The sequence below is a fragment of the Balaenoptera acutorostrata genome, chromosome 11 (genome assembly GCF_949987535.1).
Source record: "Balaenoptera acutorostrata chromosome 11, mBalAcu1.1, whole genome shotgun sequence".
Lineage (NCBI taxonomy): Eukaryota > Metazoa > Chordata > Mammalia > Artiodactyla > Balaenopteridae > Balaenoptera > Balaenoptera acutorostrata.
Window position 1 is genome coordinate 3085498 of NC_080074.1, and position 13839 is coordinate 3099336.

Sequence of the window (13839 nt, forward strand, 5' to 3'; positions counted from 1 at the left end):
AACAGAGAGTAGGGTACTGCACTACTCAAAATAGAAAACTACTTAAGAGTACTTTTCAGAAATCCTTTAGCCAGTTGTCACAGCTAGAAAATAAGACAGTGACCCTGACCCTCTCCTGATCTTCCCCTCCCCTCGCTGCCACCCTCCTGTACCCCTGGGCCTCTGCCCTCCTCTCCCTCTGCATTCTCTCCTGACTTACAACACTACTACTGGAACCCCAAAATTCCTCTCACTTTTCCTTGTGTAGCAATTTAGCTCTTTTCTAAACTATTCCCATCTGGGTCAAGCCCATAAAACCTCAGCTTTCTTAACAGGTCCATGAAATGGTGTTCCTTCACCAAATTGCCAAAAAGTTCTGAAATCAAGGCTGTCCTTGCCCTGAAATGCAAAAATGGGGCAGTGGTTTTTTTTTGTTGTTGTTTTTTAAAGCAATATTTTCTTCCTAGTGTATCCTGCCTTTAGTAAAATCCTTGCCATCCCTGCACAGTCCCAAGACCACAAATTCTTTCTCCAGGAGGAAAGTGAGAGAAGGGGGCCTATGGACACTTCTCCCCGGGGCTGCTGAGGGGTAACAGCCCAAACTCTGTCAATTCTGATACTTCCTGCTTGAAAAGCCTGGGAATTCTTCTTCTGAGGCCATCATAGATGTTTTTCCAGGTTTCATTGGAAGAATAGTTACAAACAGATTACAAAGTCTAACCGATTACCAAAAAAAGCCTCCTATGTTGTGAAGAACTGATCATTTAAACAAAACAACCACAGGATGAAAATGCCCTCCTCAGAAGCTGCAGGAAAATAAAAACGGGATTTACTGAAAAGCCCAGATCCGGTTGGGATTCCTCTGGTTGCTGCTGCTGTTCTTTTAAACCATCATCCAGCAAACCTGTGATGTGCTTCTTCTAAACCACAGCACCAGAGAAAATCAACTCAACTATTTCCCAGACTGCAACCCTGGAACAAATAAGCACCAACCACAACTTTCCAACCTCCACAAAAATACAAAATCTGCCTTCTAAGAGACACAGGAGGAAAAGAAGAACTGCTAAGGAAGTGTAATTCACAGCTCCTGCAAATCGTATTTCAAAGAACAAAACGAGGCTGGGGGAAAGGTGTGAAACTGCTAGCAGGGAAAAAACCCAAGAGCGTCCAACAAAGATCTCCCCATGAAGTTAAGCATAAATGTACATAAATGCAGTTACATAAGCCAAAAACAGTACTTTGAATAGGTAGCTGCAAAGCAGCTAAATATACTGAATCAAAGTATTAGTGGAAGAACTGTGTAGAACTTCATAATATGGAAATTAGGTAATAACCATTAGATACAACTGAAAATCAGGTTCAATCAAGGAACAGAATGGAGTTGATAATTTGTATGATTCCATTTTATAATGTCATTCCATCATTTCCCAAACCAAGTGCCTTTCTTGGGAAGATGATTACCGATATACTTTCTACTGCTGAAGGTACAGCAAGGGGAAGAGACGCCGGGATATGCCTGTCCTTGGAAGGCAGCCCTGGAACACGGGCGGCGTGTCTACGTTTTAAGCAAAGTACGATTTCTCTGCAGGTTCAGTGAAGTCACCCACCAAGCTCACACAGGGCTCCCGATGACACAGCCTGTGTCTTCTCTGCACATCACCACTGACCAGCCAGCTGGTGTCACAAATCCATGCCCGGGTCTGCTTGGTATCCCTCCGTTAATGCTCTGTTCATTAATTTAACAAACTATCAGGAGAGTATGCTTGAAATGGGCAGCATTATCTCTCAACTTTAATTAAACTCTGCTATTGCAATATGACAGTCAGCACATCACAGGGGGAATTATTTTAAGGATGAGGGGAGAAAGTATTTCAAAGCCCCCACTTAAACATGAAAGCATAATCTAAAATGGCCGAGCACATACTATAATTTTTCTGTAATATTAAAGATGCTATTTTCAGACTCGGTAATTAATTGGATTCCGTGGAGAAATTACGCCAGCATCCTTGATAGCAAAATGTGTGCAGAGGCAGGAACAGTGTGCCAGAGGACGGCCATAAACAACCCGGCTGTCACCCAGATTATGACAATCACCGGGCTTAATAAGGAGTAAGAGCTGCCTGCTTCTAGGACGCACTCATTACTTCCTGCAAAGTGACGGCACTGAATTCTGATTATATCGCCTTCGTAAAAGGAATGACAGCGGCTCCTGCTCCAGCGGCGGGTGGCCTCAGAAGGATGCGCGGAAGGCGCAAGCCGGGGGCCACGGGCTGGGCGAGGACGGCATACTGTCAGCTGATGGCCGGCGAGTCCTGAGCCTTCCACCACCTTCTCCCCCGCCCCGCAGGGAAAGGGGAGCCCAGGAAGCTGGCTTACCATCGATCCGGCTCACGAGTTCTTCCAAGATTTTCACTTTCATTTGAATCCCAGGTTGAGCAAAGGTGTAGTTGTCCTAAGGGAAAAATAACAACGAATATCATATGCATGGAAAATAAAACCCGCTTTCCAAAGGGGAAAAAGGCAGCGGGAACAAAGGTGAACGGTTTCACAACATAACAGATTCACAAAGTGATCAACGCACAAGGCATTAGGCTGCGTTGCACCACCAGTGTGCAGCACGAACCAGAAGGTGAAGTCCGACGCCCCCTGATGTCACCGGGGAACACACCAATCTCAGGAACATTTAATGGGGCGTGTCTATATGTAAATGCAGGTATTTACATTTAAATTGAACAGACAGCTCACTGAGGGCCAGAGCCTGCCGGAAGTTGGAAGTTGCTCTGGCTGGCACAGGGGCAAAGCCCTCAGCGCTGCAGGGGAGCCGACCGGTAACAGCGACCTGGCAGTACCAGCGTCACGCCGGCCGTCCCAGGGCCAAGGACGTGGTCACTGCGTGAGCGCAGAGTGAACATGGGACTTCAGTCTCAGTGAACTCAGGTGAAGCAGTTCATAAACTAAGACAGGAAAACCAGTGTGGGCACTGGGTGGGGGGAGGGGGGTCTCCAGTCAGGCAGACCTGGAACGAGAGCCCAGCTCTATCACGTAGATGCTGTGTGACGCTGGCAAGTAACACCACCCCTCTGGGCTGCAGTTTCATTATCTGTAAAGTGAGAATGACAGTGCCGACGTGTAGGGCTGCTCTGAGGCTTCCGGAAGCACTGTGAGTGGCAGGTGCATGAAGGCTCAGGGACAGGAGGCCGAGTGCCCCTTGTCATCACCTGAGAACACAAACCAGCCGGAGGAGAAGGTGGCGCCCTCCGTGTCCCGCCCCAGGGCATCCCCACAGAACCGCCCTCAGGAGCCTCTGCCGGCGCTCAGGGACCGTTTGCAGAACGAGGGTTTCAACTGGACTCCTGCAGTGATGCACTTACACTGCAGGTAAGATGTAAGATGTCCAGGGCACATTCCTGGAGCCAGGCAAGGGGGACAAAGATTGCTAAGCAAGGGACTGAACCAGGGGAAGCATCCTGGATGGCCCAGGTGGGCCCAGTGTGACCCGGGGCCCTTGAAGGTGGAGGAGGAGACAGGAGAGTCAGAGTCAGAGCTGCGAGGACGCTTGACTCGCCACCGCGGACGTGGAAGGCGGGCAAAGGCGCCAGCACCCAAGCAACACAGGCTCGAAAGAGACCAAGGAGCGAATTATTCCCTGAAGCCCCAGAAGGGACGCAGCCCTGCCCACGCCTTGATCTACACCTTGATCCAGCACCCCAGGTGCATGGCAGCCTTCTGGCCTCCAGGACGATGAGGTAACAAACGTGTGTTGTTTCAAGTCACGACGCGCTGCGCCTGCGGGTCCTTGAACTCGAGTGAGCGCGTGGGGCCTCGGGCCCTGGCGGTTCAGGGGGGCTCCTGCTGGGCCGGTGTTGGGAGAGGATGGCTTGTCCTCAGGGAGGCACGGGGGAGGCCCCAGGGACGTGGGAACAGCACTCCCGGTGCCACCCGCCCCAGGACCTGCGAGGGGGGCTCCAACGACACAGCATGGGGGAGAGGAGGACCTCCACACCAGCAGCAGCGTCTCAGGCTGAGCAGTCAGACGTGGAGGGCTCCGATCCCGGCACGGTCGGCGCTCTCTGGGTTTAACACACGTGCGCACACACGCACACACCCCCCTCCTAGCTAGAGCAGGAGTGGCAGCACGATGACACAGAACTTAAAATGCCTACAAGGCAACAAGGATCTCTTTCCCGCAGAAACAGAAAATGAGCAGACTCAGACCTAACTTCTCGCTGAGGTTTCCCCCAGGTCGATTTCAAGTGACAGCCTCTGGATCCAACTGTCACATCCCCGCGAGGGCAAAACCGAGGACAGCTCCGTGCGGTGCCCCGACCCAGAGCAACGCCGAGGTCCCACATGCGCCCTGCTCTGCGCAGGGGGACGGTGCTCCCGGGGCGGCTGCCACAGGGGCCTGGCGTGATGTGTCCTCTAGACACGGCGACAAGCTTGCGGGTTCTGCCACACTTTGAAGCCTTGTGACGCGAGGGCTTTCACAGACTGACGCTCAATGGACAGGTCCTCTGGGCCCTGAAAGGCCCGTGCGTGTCCCGGTGAGACACCGGGCGCCCCTCCGGCCGAGACAGGGCAGCAGCACAAGGTAAGCATTAAGTCGTGAGCTTTCACGGACTTAGACATTAATGGGCAACGGAAATTCTGGTTTTGGACTTGAACTTACAAGGGTTGGCCTTTAAGACAATTCCTCTCTGAAACTGGGTAACACAAGGAGATTTATACTCGAATTCGGGGCATGCTGTGTAGTTGGAAGCTTATACACTGGCATTTCACCTCATGGTGGAATTTCTGATGAGCCAGGTGGAACAGTCAAGCAGGACATAATTAAGGATGAGAAATAAACTAAGAGTGGTTTTGCAGCCTTAGGTAGAGGCCTTGAAGGTTATCGAATTAATGTTCAATTCTGACACGTTTCAAAGCCATCAGGACCAGGCTCTAACGCTCTCTCCCCGGCGTCCCAGGAGAATCCTCAAAGGAGCGGGGGTTCCACTGGGGGCTGGCCTGTCCCGATGGGCTGTGGGCTCCAAGGTGGGCCACACCCCTGGCCGAGAAGGGACCTAATGGTTACGCAAACAGCCAGCTGCAGGAAGCACTCTCAAACCCGGGGTCTGCTTCCCAGTGGAGGGAACTCAGTTGGTGCCTCTCCTGCACTATCTCCATCCCCAGAAATACTCACCCCAAGAAGGCAACTTCAACTGCTAAGCCTGGGAGACTAAACAGCCACTAGGTTCAGCCCTCCTTCCAGCTCTCAGAATCGGCTAATCCCCCAGGAAGGCTGATTCCCCAGGAAGGCTGCCCCCCTGGGGGAAGGCTGCTCCCCACAGAAAGACTGTTCCCCCAAGAAAGCTGCTCCCCTAGGGAAGGCTGCTCCCCCCAGGAAGGTTGCTCCCCCAAGAAAACCGCTCCCCTGGGGAAGGCTGCTCCCCCTGGGAAGGTTGCTCCCCTAGGGAGGCTGCTCCCACCCCGGGAAGGCTGCTCCCCCTGGGAAGGCTGCTCCCCCTGGGAAGGTTGCTCCTCCTGGGAAGGCTGCTCCCACCCCGGGAAGGCTGCTCCCCCTGGGAAGGCTGCTCCCCCTGGGAAGGTGGCTCCTCCTGGGAAGGCTGCTCCCCACAGAAAGGCTGTTCCCCCAAGAAAGCTGCTCCCCCAGGGAAGGCTGCTCCCCTTGGGAAGGTTGCTCCCCTTTGGAAGGCTGCTCCCCCCCGGAAGGTTGCTCCCCCAAGAAAACCGCTCCCCTGGGGAAGGCTGCTCCCCCAGGAAGGCTGCTCCCACCCCGGGAAGGCTGTTCCCCCAAGAAGACTGCTCCCCCCGACCCCCAGAAGGCTGCTTCCTGGTACAGATGCACGTGAGGGGGTCCTGCCCAGGCCCAGCACTGGCTCTGACAGGGAGGGTCAGCCTGAATGATCCTGAGATTCAGTCAGCCAGGTTATTTGGCTCTCACACTAAGACAGGATTTCAAGCTTCTCATTTAGAAGAAATAAAAGTTATTCTTTGACCATCTGCCACTATTTTATTTCTCAATTTGTTCAAAACCCAGGTAGGGGAGATGAGTTCTCTTGAAAATCCAAATAATAAGAAAAGAATGACACCCGAGAGTATAAAAAAAAAATCTGTATTGTGGAAGGACCTGAGAAGATTGACAGGTGTGGCCTTGGCATCTGGATTTAGGCAGGGAGCGTGGGGCAGAGAAGACCAGCCTTCAGAAGGGGCACAGTGTGGTCGGCTGAGGACGGCCCCGCTTAGCAGCCAGGAAGCCTTTGAAGGGCACACCAAGGACATTCCAGAGCCAGAGGCTGAGATGGAAGGTGTGAGGGGAAAAGAATGTTCTGTGGCCTCAGGAGAGGCACTTGGCACTCAGGCTGCCCAGCAGGGCTCCACCAGCGCCCCTGATGAGACCGTGGGTTCTGCCCACTTCAGGCAGGGGCGCAAACCCAGCATGCCGTCCAAACCCGCGCCGGCAACACACCTGGCACAGAAAATGTCTGCTGAATAGATGTATGACTAGGCAGGCAAAATAGGAAGTAAATAAGAATGTGGTATATTTACAGAAATAGTAACAGTCATAATATTAACAATACTCCATGAAAAGTAAACACGCATATCCTTTCAAACTGAGATTTGATTTTGTGTCTTTAAGAAACGATAGAATATGTAAAACTTACGGGTCAGAGGGAAGGAAGGAAGGTCTGAAGAATACAACGACCTTTTGGGAAATGTTTTACAGAAAGTGAAGTCCATAGCAGACGGACTTTACCTTTCTGCTTACCTTTTCACAGAAAAATATCAAAAAATGCACACCAGGCTTGCCTCGCACATGCTGCTGTTCCCGCCTCACCCTCCAGCAATAACAAACAGCATTTTCCGCGCTCTTCAGCTGACAAGCAGAATCAACTCTTCTGAAGGAGCATTTCAGAGAAGAGCTGGAAGATACACTCATATCGGCTTAGCCGGAAGGACCCCAGCACCCGCCTATTAAAATTCCCAGCTCCCAGAGAACTGAGAGTCCCTCTTACCTCTGACAAGGGGCTGTGCCCCAGACCAGAGATGCAAGCCCTCAGCAAGTCCCACACCCCTTTCCTGGCCAGTCTCACTCTGAGAAAGCTGCTTCCTTAGGCTCAACCCACACTGGCCTCCCTCACCTGCCCTGGACCTGCGTCTGGAACAACTCAGCGGTACGAGGCCCCATTTCAGGCACCCTGATGATCCAATCCACGCAACCGATGCATCAACCCATACAAGACAGAACCACAGCGGACTGGGAGCTCTTCCCTCCGTGCAGTAAACACTGCCTGCGTGCCTCGTGCGTGAGACAATACCCCGAGGCCGGAGCAGAGACGGTGCGGAAAAGCAGGCCAGAGACCGCCATCCTGAGACAGGCCCGTTTGCAAGGTCGGCCCTCCCTCAGCCAGCGCCTGGGACCGGGAATTTCGGGTGTTCCCACCTCTCCCGCACCAGCAGGAATGGCTCGCTGGCCTCAGCTGAGCACCGTGGTTTACGCCGAGCTCCTGCTTTCCTGCCGGTCCGTGCCAGGCAGAGGTACCTATGTGAACAGCCTCGGTACAGACCCCGGGCGCAGAGCCTCTACCGAGCTCCTGGCAGACGGTGCCAACTCGTCGCTGGGGCGTTAGGTGTCTCCTGCGACTCCACCAGGGCAGGACTCCGGGCAGCTGGTGCCTGGGTCCCCCTGGGCCTTCTCCCTTGGCCGCCGCCGCCTCACACGACCGCGCTGGGAGGAATCACGGTCGGGAGCACAGCTACATGCTGGGAGTCACGGGACCCGGGGGCAGTCCTGGGCCTCCCAACACAGCTGGGCAGGAGAACAGCACGGGCCTTCTGTCCAGAGATGACGGTCCGGTCGTTAAGCAAACGTTCATCACGCAGGCCACGCAAATGCGCATGGGGGCTCGCTGTGCCCTGGGGAGCCCGGCCGTCACGGCATGGAACGGGGGCCTGACCTGAGGACCTGACCTGACCTCTGCGTGCAGAGGACGTGAGGCCCGGGCCGAGACACAGGGAGAAGGAAGCTAGGCACACTCCAGGCATGGAATGAAGGCCAGTGCGGCGGGAGGGGCCGCAAGGAAGCTGGGGTGGACGGGAGAAGACCATTCGGAGGCTGGAAGGCCACGTGGGGAGCGAAGGGTGAGACCCCAGCAAAGCTACAGAAGGAAGCTACTGACACGGAAATGGGGAGCCGCCATGGTTACGAGATTTGCATTTGGAAAAGATGACTCTGGCCGCAAGGTGGGGCGTAACAGAAGGGGCCAGCGAGGATGCGAGAGGTCAGCTACAAGACCAAAGCCAGAATCTGGGCACGAGAGCCATGAGAGCATCCCACTGGCGACGCAGTCAACCCAGGCTGTCCAGGCTGCATTCAACGAACTGTACTGCTTGGTTTTGTGAACTTGAACGTAGGGCTTCTCACTTATTCCTGTGAGCTCGTTTGTTTGATTGGCTCTCAGCCGGAACTGCAGTCAGTGGAACTCATTCTAAACCTTGATCGTGTCATCGATCACATTAGCTGTCCTTCCAAGCTGAGAGGCAGTGGGTAAACTCACACCCTCCACGTCTTCGCCACGGTCTCTGGGAAGAGGGGAGAAGGACGAGGACAAGGACAGAGCTCTGTGGCATGCTTCTCAGATGGAAGAGCATGTAAAACTCTATCAAGCCAACTCTTTTCCCACCCGCGAGCCTAGTTTCTCTGATCTTCTGTTTCCACATGTGTAAAATGGTGAGGAACGGCTCCTTCCCAAGGCGCTGGGGGTGTGAAGTGAGTTGCTATCTCTCAAGGAGCCCAGACAGCGTCCACGCCAAGGGTGAGCCCGCCCGCCCACCCCTTCCCCAGCTTCCCCGGTGACATCAGACATGGGACGTGGTGAAGGCTGAAGGCTCCCCCAGCCCTGGCAGAGCGGCCAGTGCTCCTCCTGTAAACCGCGGGGGAAACGGGGAAATGCTGAATGCCTGCGTTCAGACACGGGTCTGCCAGCAGCAGAAGGCGGTGTACCAGTGAGGCAGAGGTAGAGGGGCCCCTGGGCTGGACAGCTGGAGTCTGATGGGCGGAGTAAATTGGAGCTTTGTTTCCCCAGACACTCCAAGGACAAAGTTAATAGCAGGAGCTGAGGTCTGCCGGAGTAAGGAGATAAGATGACCATTCCTGAGGTCAAGGAAACCTCCCCGACTGCACACGCGCAGAAAGCCTCCTTGGGGGTCAAAAAGGAGGGGGCACCACCCCATAACAGGTGATGCTAAGGCCGTCCCATAGGCCTCTGGGCTGAAACCCCATCTTGGAAAAAAGTTGCGCACACATGCTGGGGAGGGTCCTACGGCAGGTCACGTGTGGAAGATACCAGATGATTGGCCAAAGGTAAACAGAGACCCGGAAGAACTGCCCGATATGAACGACTTCACCGCCTCTTTATTGGGCTCCTCCTCATTAGGGGGGACGCCCACACCTTTCCTCTCCGGGTGTGCATCTCTGCCCTGCTTCTGTCTTAACTAAGCAAACTGTTTCTCTGTGTGCTCTCCCACTTGTTGTGCTGTGTCTCTAATAATTAACTTTGTACCTGTTTTTACAGTTTCTGCCTCCGTGAGAAATGCATTTTTCAACGGGGGCAAACGCCACGGCAGCTTTGCTTCTAGCCTCTAGCCCTAGTTGGTCTAGTGGCTGGGGTTCCTGGTTTTCACCCAGGCTGCCCAGGTGCACTTCCTGGGCAGGGAACTAAGATCTCGCTCCAAGCCACCGCTCACTGCTGTCTCGCCAAGATCAACAGTATTTGAAGGGAGTCTAGGTAAGTTATAAATACGTGCTATAAAAAGTAACCACTGGGCTTCCCTGGTGGCGCAGTGGTTGAGAATCTGCCTGCCAATGCAGGGGACATGGGTTCGAGCCCTGGTCTGGGAAGATCCCACATGCCACGGAGCAACGAGGCCCGTGAGCCACAATTACTGAGCCTGCGCATTTGGAGCCTGTGTTCCGCAACAAGAGAGGCCGCGATAATGAGAGGCCCGCGCGCCGTGATGAAGAGTGGCCCCCACTTGCCGCAACTAGAGAAAGCCCTCGCACAGAAACGAAGACCCAACACAGCCATAAATAAATAAATAAATAAATAAGTAAATAAACCCAAAGTTAAAAAAAAAAAAAAAAAAAAAAAGTAACCACTAACTGAAAGAAAGGTGGGGAGAGGAGAGATGGCCGATAAGCCAGAGTGAAAACTAACAAGAATAATAAGAAAGTCTCCCTGAGTGAAAGGAGCCGGTCTGAAAAGATGACACGCTGTGTGGTTCCACGGAAATGGCATTCTGGAAGAGGCAAAACCACGGAGACAGTGAAAAGACCAGTGGTTGTCAAGGGTTCAGGGAGAGGGAGGGATGAACAGGTGGAGCACAGAGGATTTTTAGGGCAGTGAAACTACTCTGTGTGATACCATAATGGTGGATACATGTCATTATACATTTGTCCAAACCCACAGAATGTACAGCACAGAGAGGGAACCCCAATGTCAACTATGGACTTTAGTTAATAATGACATATGGATACTGGCTCATCAACTGTAACAAAGGCACCACATGAACGCAAGATGTCAATAACAGGAGAAACCTTGTGTGTGTGAGGAGGTGGCAACAGAGTATATCAAACTCTCTGTACTTCCTGCTCAATATTTCTGTAAACCTGAAACTGCCCTAAAAAACAGGGTCCATTAATTTAAAAAGTACCCAATGCATGCAAAAGAAGGGAGGAAAAAGGGAGGAAATAAGATGAAATGAATAGAAAATAAATAACAAAATGGCAGCGTAAACCCCAGCCATATAAACAATTACATGAATGTAAATGAACTAAACACACACTAAAAGGGTAGGAAAGCAAAATCCAACTATAAGCTGTCTACAAGAAATGTGCTTTAAATAAGAAGACACAAATAGATTAAAAGCGAAGGGATGGAAAAGACACACCAAGGAAATACTAATCGTAAGGAAGATGGAATGGCTATATTAATATCGGAGGAACTGGAATCGAGGACAGGGGATATAACCAGAAACAGAGGAATATTTCATAACAATAAGCATATAAATTCATCAAGAAAACATAATCATCCTACATGTGTGTGTATCTAATAACCAAGATTCAAACAACATGAAGCAAAACCTCACAAAACTAAAAGAAGAGACAAATCAACCATTATAGTTGGAAATTCCAGAAGTCCTCACTCAGCAATTGATAGAAAAAGCAGATGGAAAATCAGTAAGGGTAGAGAAGACAGGAAAAACACTACATATCAACCAACATGACCTAACTGATATTTACAGAAACTTCCCCAAAAAAGCAGAACACACATTCTTCTCAAGGACACGTGAAACATTCATCAAGATAGACTATGTGACAGATCTCAAGACACATATCAATTAGTTTAATTACCAATTTTAGGAATTGAAGACATCACTTTAGTCCTTATAGACATTAAAAGAATTAGGGAATATTGTAAACAACAGTATGTCAATAAATTACAATTGTTTAAAATGATCAAATTCTTTAAAATATACAAATTATCAAAACTGACAAGAAAAGAAATAGAAAATCTGGAGCCCTACCCAGAGCAGAAATTGAATTTGTACTTAAAACTTTCCCACAAAGAAAGTTCCAGGCCAAGATGGCTTCACTGTTGAATTCCATCAAGTATTTAAGAAAAACACAATACCAATCTTGCACAAATTCTTTCAGAAATCACAGGAGCATTTTATGAAATCACCATTTCCCTAATGCCAAAACAGAAAAAGAGAATACACGGAAGAAAAGAAAATGGAAGACAATACTGTCATCCCTCGGTATACAAAGGGGGTTGGTTCCAGGAGCCCCCATGGATACCAAAATCCATAGATGCTCAAGTCGCATAGTCAGCCCTCTGTATCTGCAGTGCTGTATCTGTGGATTCAGCAAACCCTGGATCATGCAGTACTACCCGTATTTAATTGAGGAAAAAAAAAAAAAGCACGTGTAAGTGGACCTGCACAGTTCAAACCTGTGTCGTTCAAGGGTCAATTGTATTCCTCATGAACAGAGATGTAAAACTCTTTTAAAATATATTACATACAATACAATAAAATATCAAAGAGAATCCTGAAACATATAAAAAGACTAACATCTCACGACAAAGTGGGACTTATCTCAGGAATGCAAGCTGGCTTAACATTAAAAATTAATCAATGTCCTTCAGTACATTAATAGAGTAAGTCAGAAAAATCATATGACCATCCATCTCAACACAAGAAAAAGCATTTGGCAAAACACTGATTCATAATTATTTAAAAGTCTCAGCAAACTATGATCTGTCTTCCAGCTCTTCTTCCACCAAGTCTTACAAATTCTATCCTCAATCTCTTTGCCCTTTATATACTGGTATTCCTCAAATGTAAAGAAAAAGACCTACCAAAATAAGGCAGAATGTTTATTAAAAATACAGACTCCTTGTCTGTGGAATTTGCACTGTCAAAACCACCCTGATAAAGGGCATCTATGAAAAGTAAACAGCTAACATCAAAGTTAATGGTGAGCGCCTAAATGTTTCACCCTCTCCACCAATACCTGGAAGGAGGTAAAAATGTCTGCTCTCATCACTTCCATTCAACATTGTACTTGAGGTCCTTGACAATGCAATAAGGCAAGAAGAGGAAATAAAAGCCACACATATTACCTAGAAAGAAGTAAAATTCTGTTTATTTGTAGGTGACATGATTGTGCACATAGAAAATCCTAAGGCATCTACCCAAAAGCTCCTAAAACTAGTAAGTGAATTTAGCAAGATTACAAGAAACAAGGTGTGGCATATATTTTCCACAACAACATCTCTTATCCCATATATTCTTTTATGATGTGACCAGGGCACTCCTGCATCAAGAGATGGAGTCTAATTTCCCTCTCTTTAAAGTAGGCTTATGACTTCTTTACCCAAAAGAGTAGAGTGGAAGTGATATTATGCGACTTCTGAGGTTCAGTCATGAAAAAATGCAACTTACAGCTTGCTTTCTGGAAGTCTTACTGGGAGCCTTGAACCATTATGTCAGAAGTCTGACTTTCCTAAGGCCACCGTGCCATGAGGATGTTAAGCCACATGGAGAGGCCATGTGTGGGCAGCTCAATCTACAGTCTCAGTCTTAGAGTCGTCCAAGCCCAGGCACCACACACGTAAAAGAGTGAGATTGCAGATGATTCCAGTCCCTAGGCATCAACTTGTGCCAGCTTTCAAGCCGTCTCACCAAGGCGCCAGACACCGTGGTACACAGACAGAGATTCGTGGTGTGTCCTGATTGAAATCCTGACCAACAGGATCTGTGAGAGTGATAAAACAGTTGTTCTAAGTCAGGAAGTTTTGGAGTAATTTGTTACACAACAATAGGAACTGGAAAACTGTCAGTTTACAAAACTCAATTGTATTTGTACAAACTATCAGTAAAAATCAAAAAAACAAAATTTACCAAGAAAGCTATACCATTTAAAGGAGCATCAAAAAAAAAAAATCTAGAAATAAATTTAACAAAAGATGAGCAAAACCCATACACTGAAAACTACAAAATGTTTATTAGGGTAAGTTAAAGAACATTTAAATAAATTTAAAACTATACCATGCTTACGGATTAGAATAAATTAACACTGTTAATACTATTAATTCTGGGACAACTGACACATAGATTCAAAATATAATTCCATTCTAAATCCCAGGCCATAAGGCTGTTTTGGTAGGAAATGGCTAATGATAAACTTTATATAAAAATGCAAAGGACCAAAAATACTCAAGACAATTTTTTTTAAAAAAGAACACACTTGGAGGACTTTACCGAACTCCAAGAAAAGCTACAGTAGCGAAGACA

General features: G+C 49.3%; 1 protein-coding gene across 4 annotated transcripts in view; it reads right to left on the bottom strand.

The window, feature by feature from the left end:
• TBC1D22A (TBC1 domain family member 22A) overlaps positions 1 to 13839 on the bottom strand; it is a 316566-nt gene that overhangs the window by 108860 nt on the left and 193867 nt on the right. For all 4 annotated transcript variants that reach the window (XM_057557200.1, XM_057557199.1, XM_057557201.1 and 1 more), the window contains one exon: positions 2356 to 2431. In XM_057557200.1, the coding sequence (XP_057413183.1) occupies positions 2356 to 2431 (76 nt within the window). The remainder of the gene's footprint in view (positions 1 to 2355; positions 2432 to 13839) is intronic.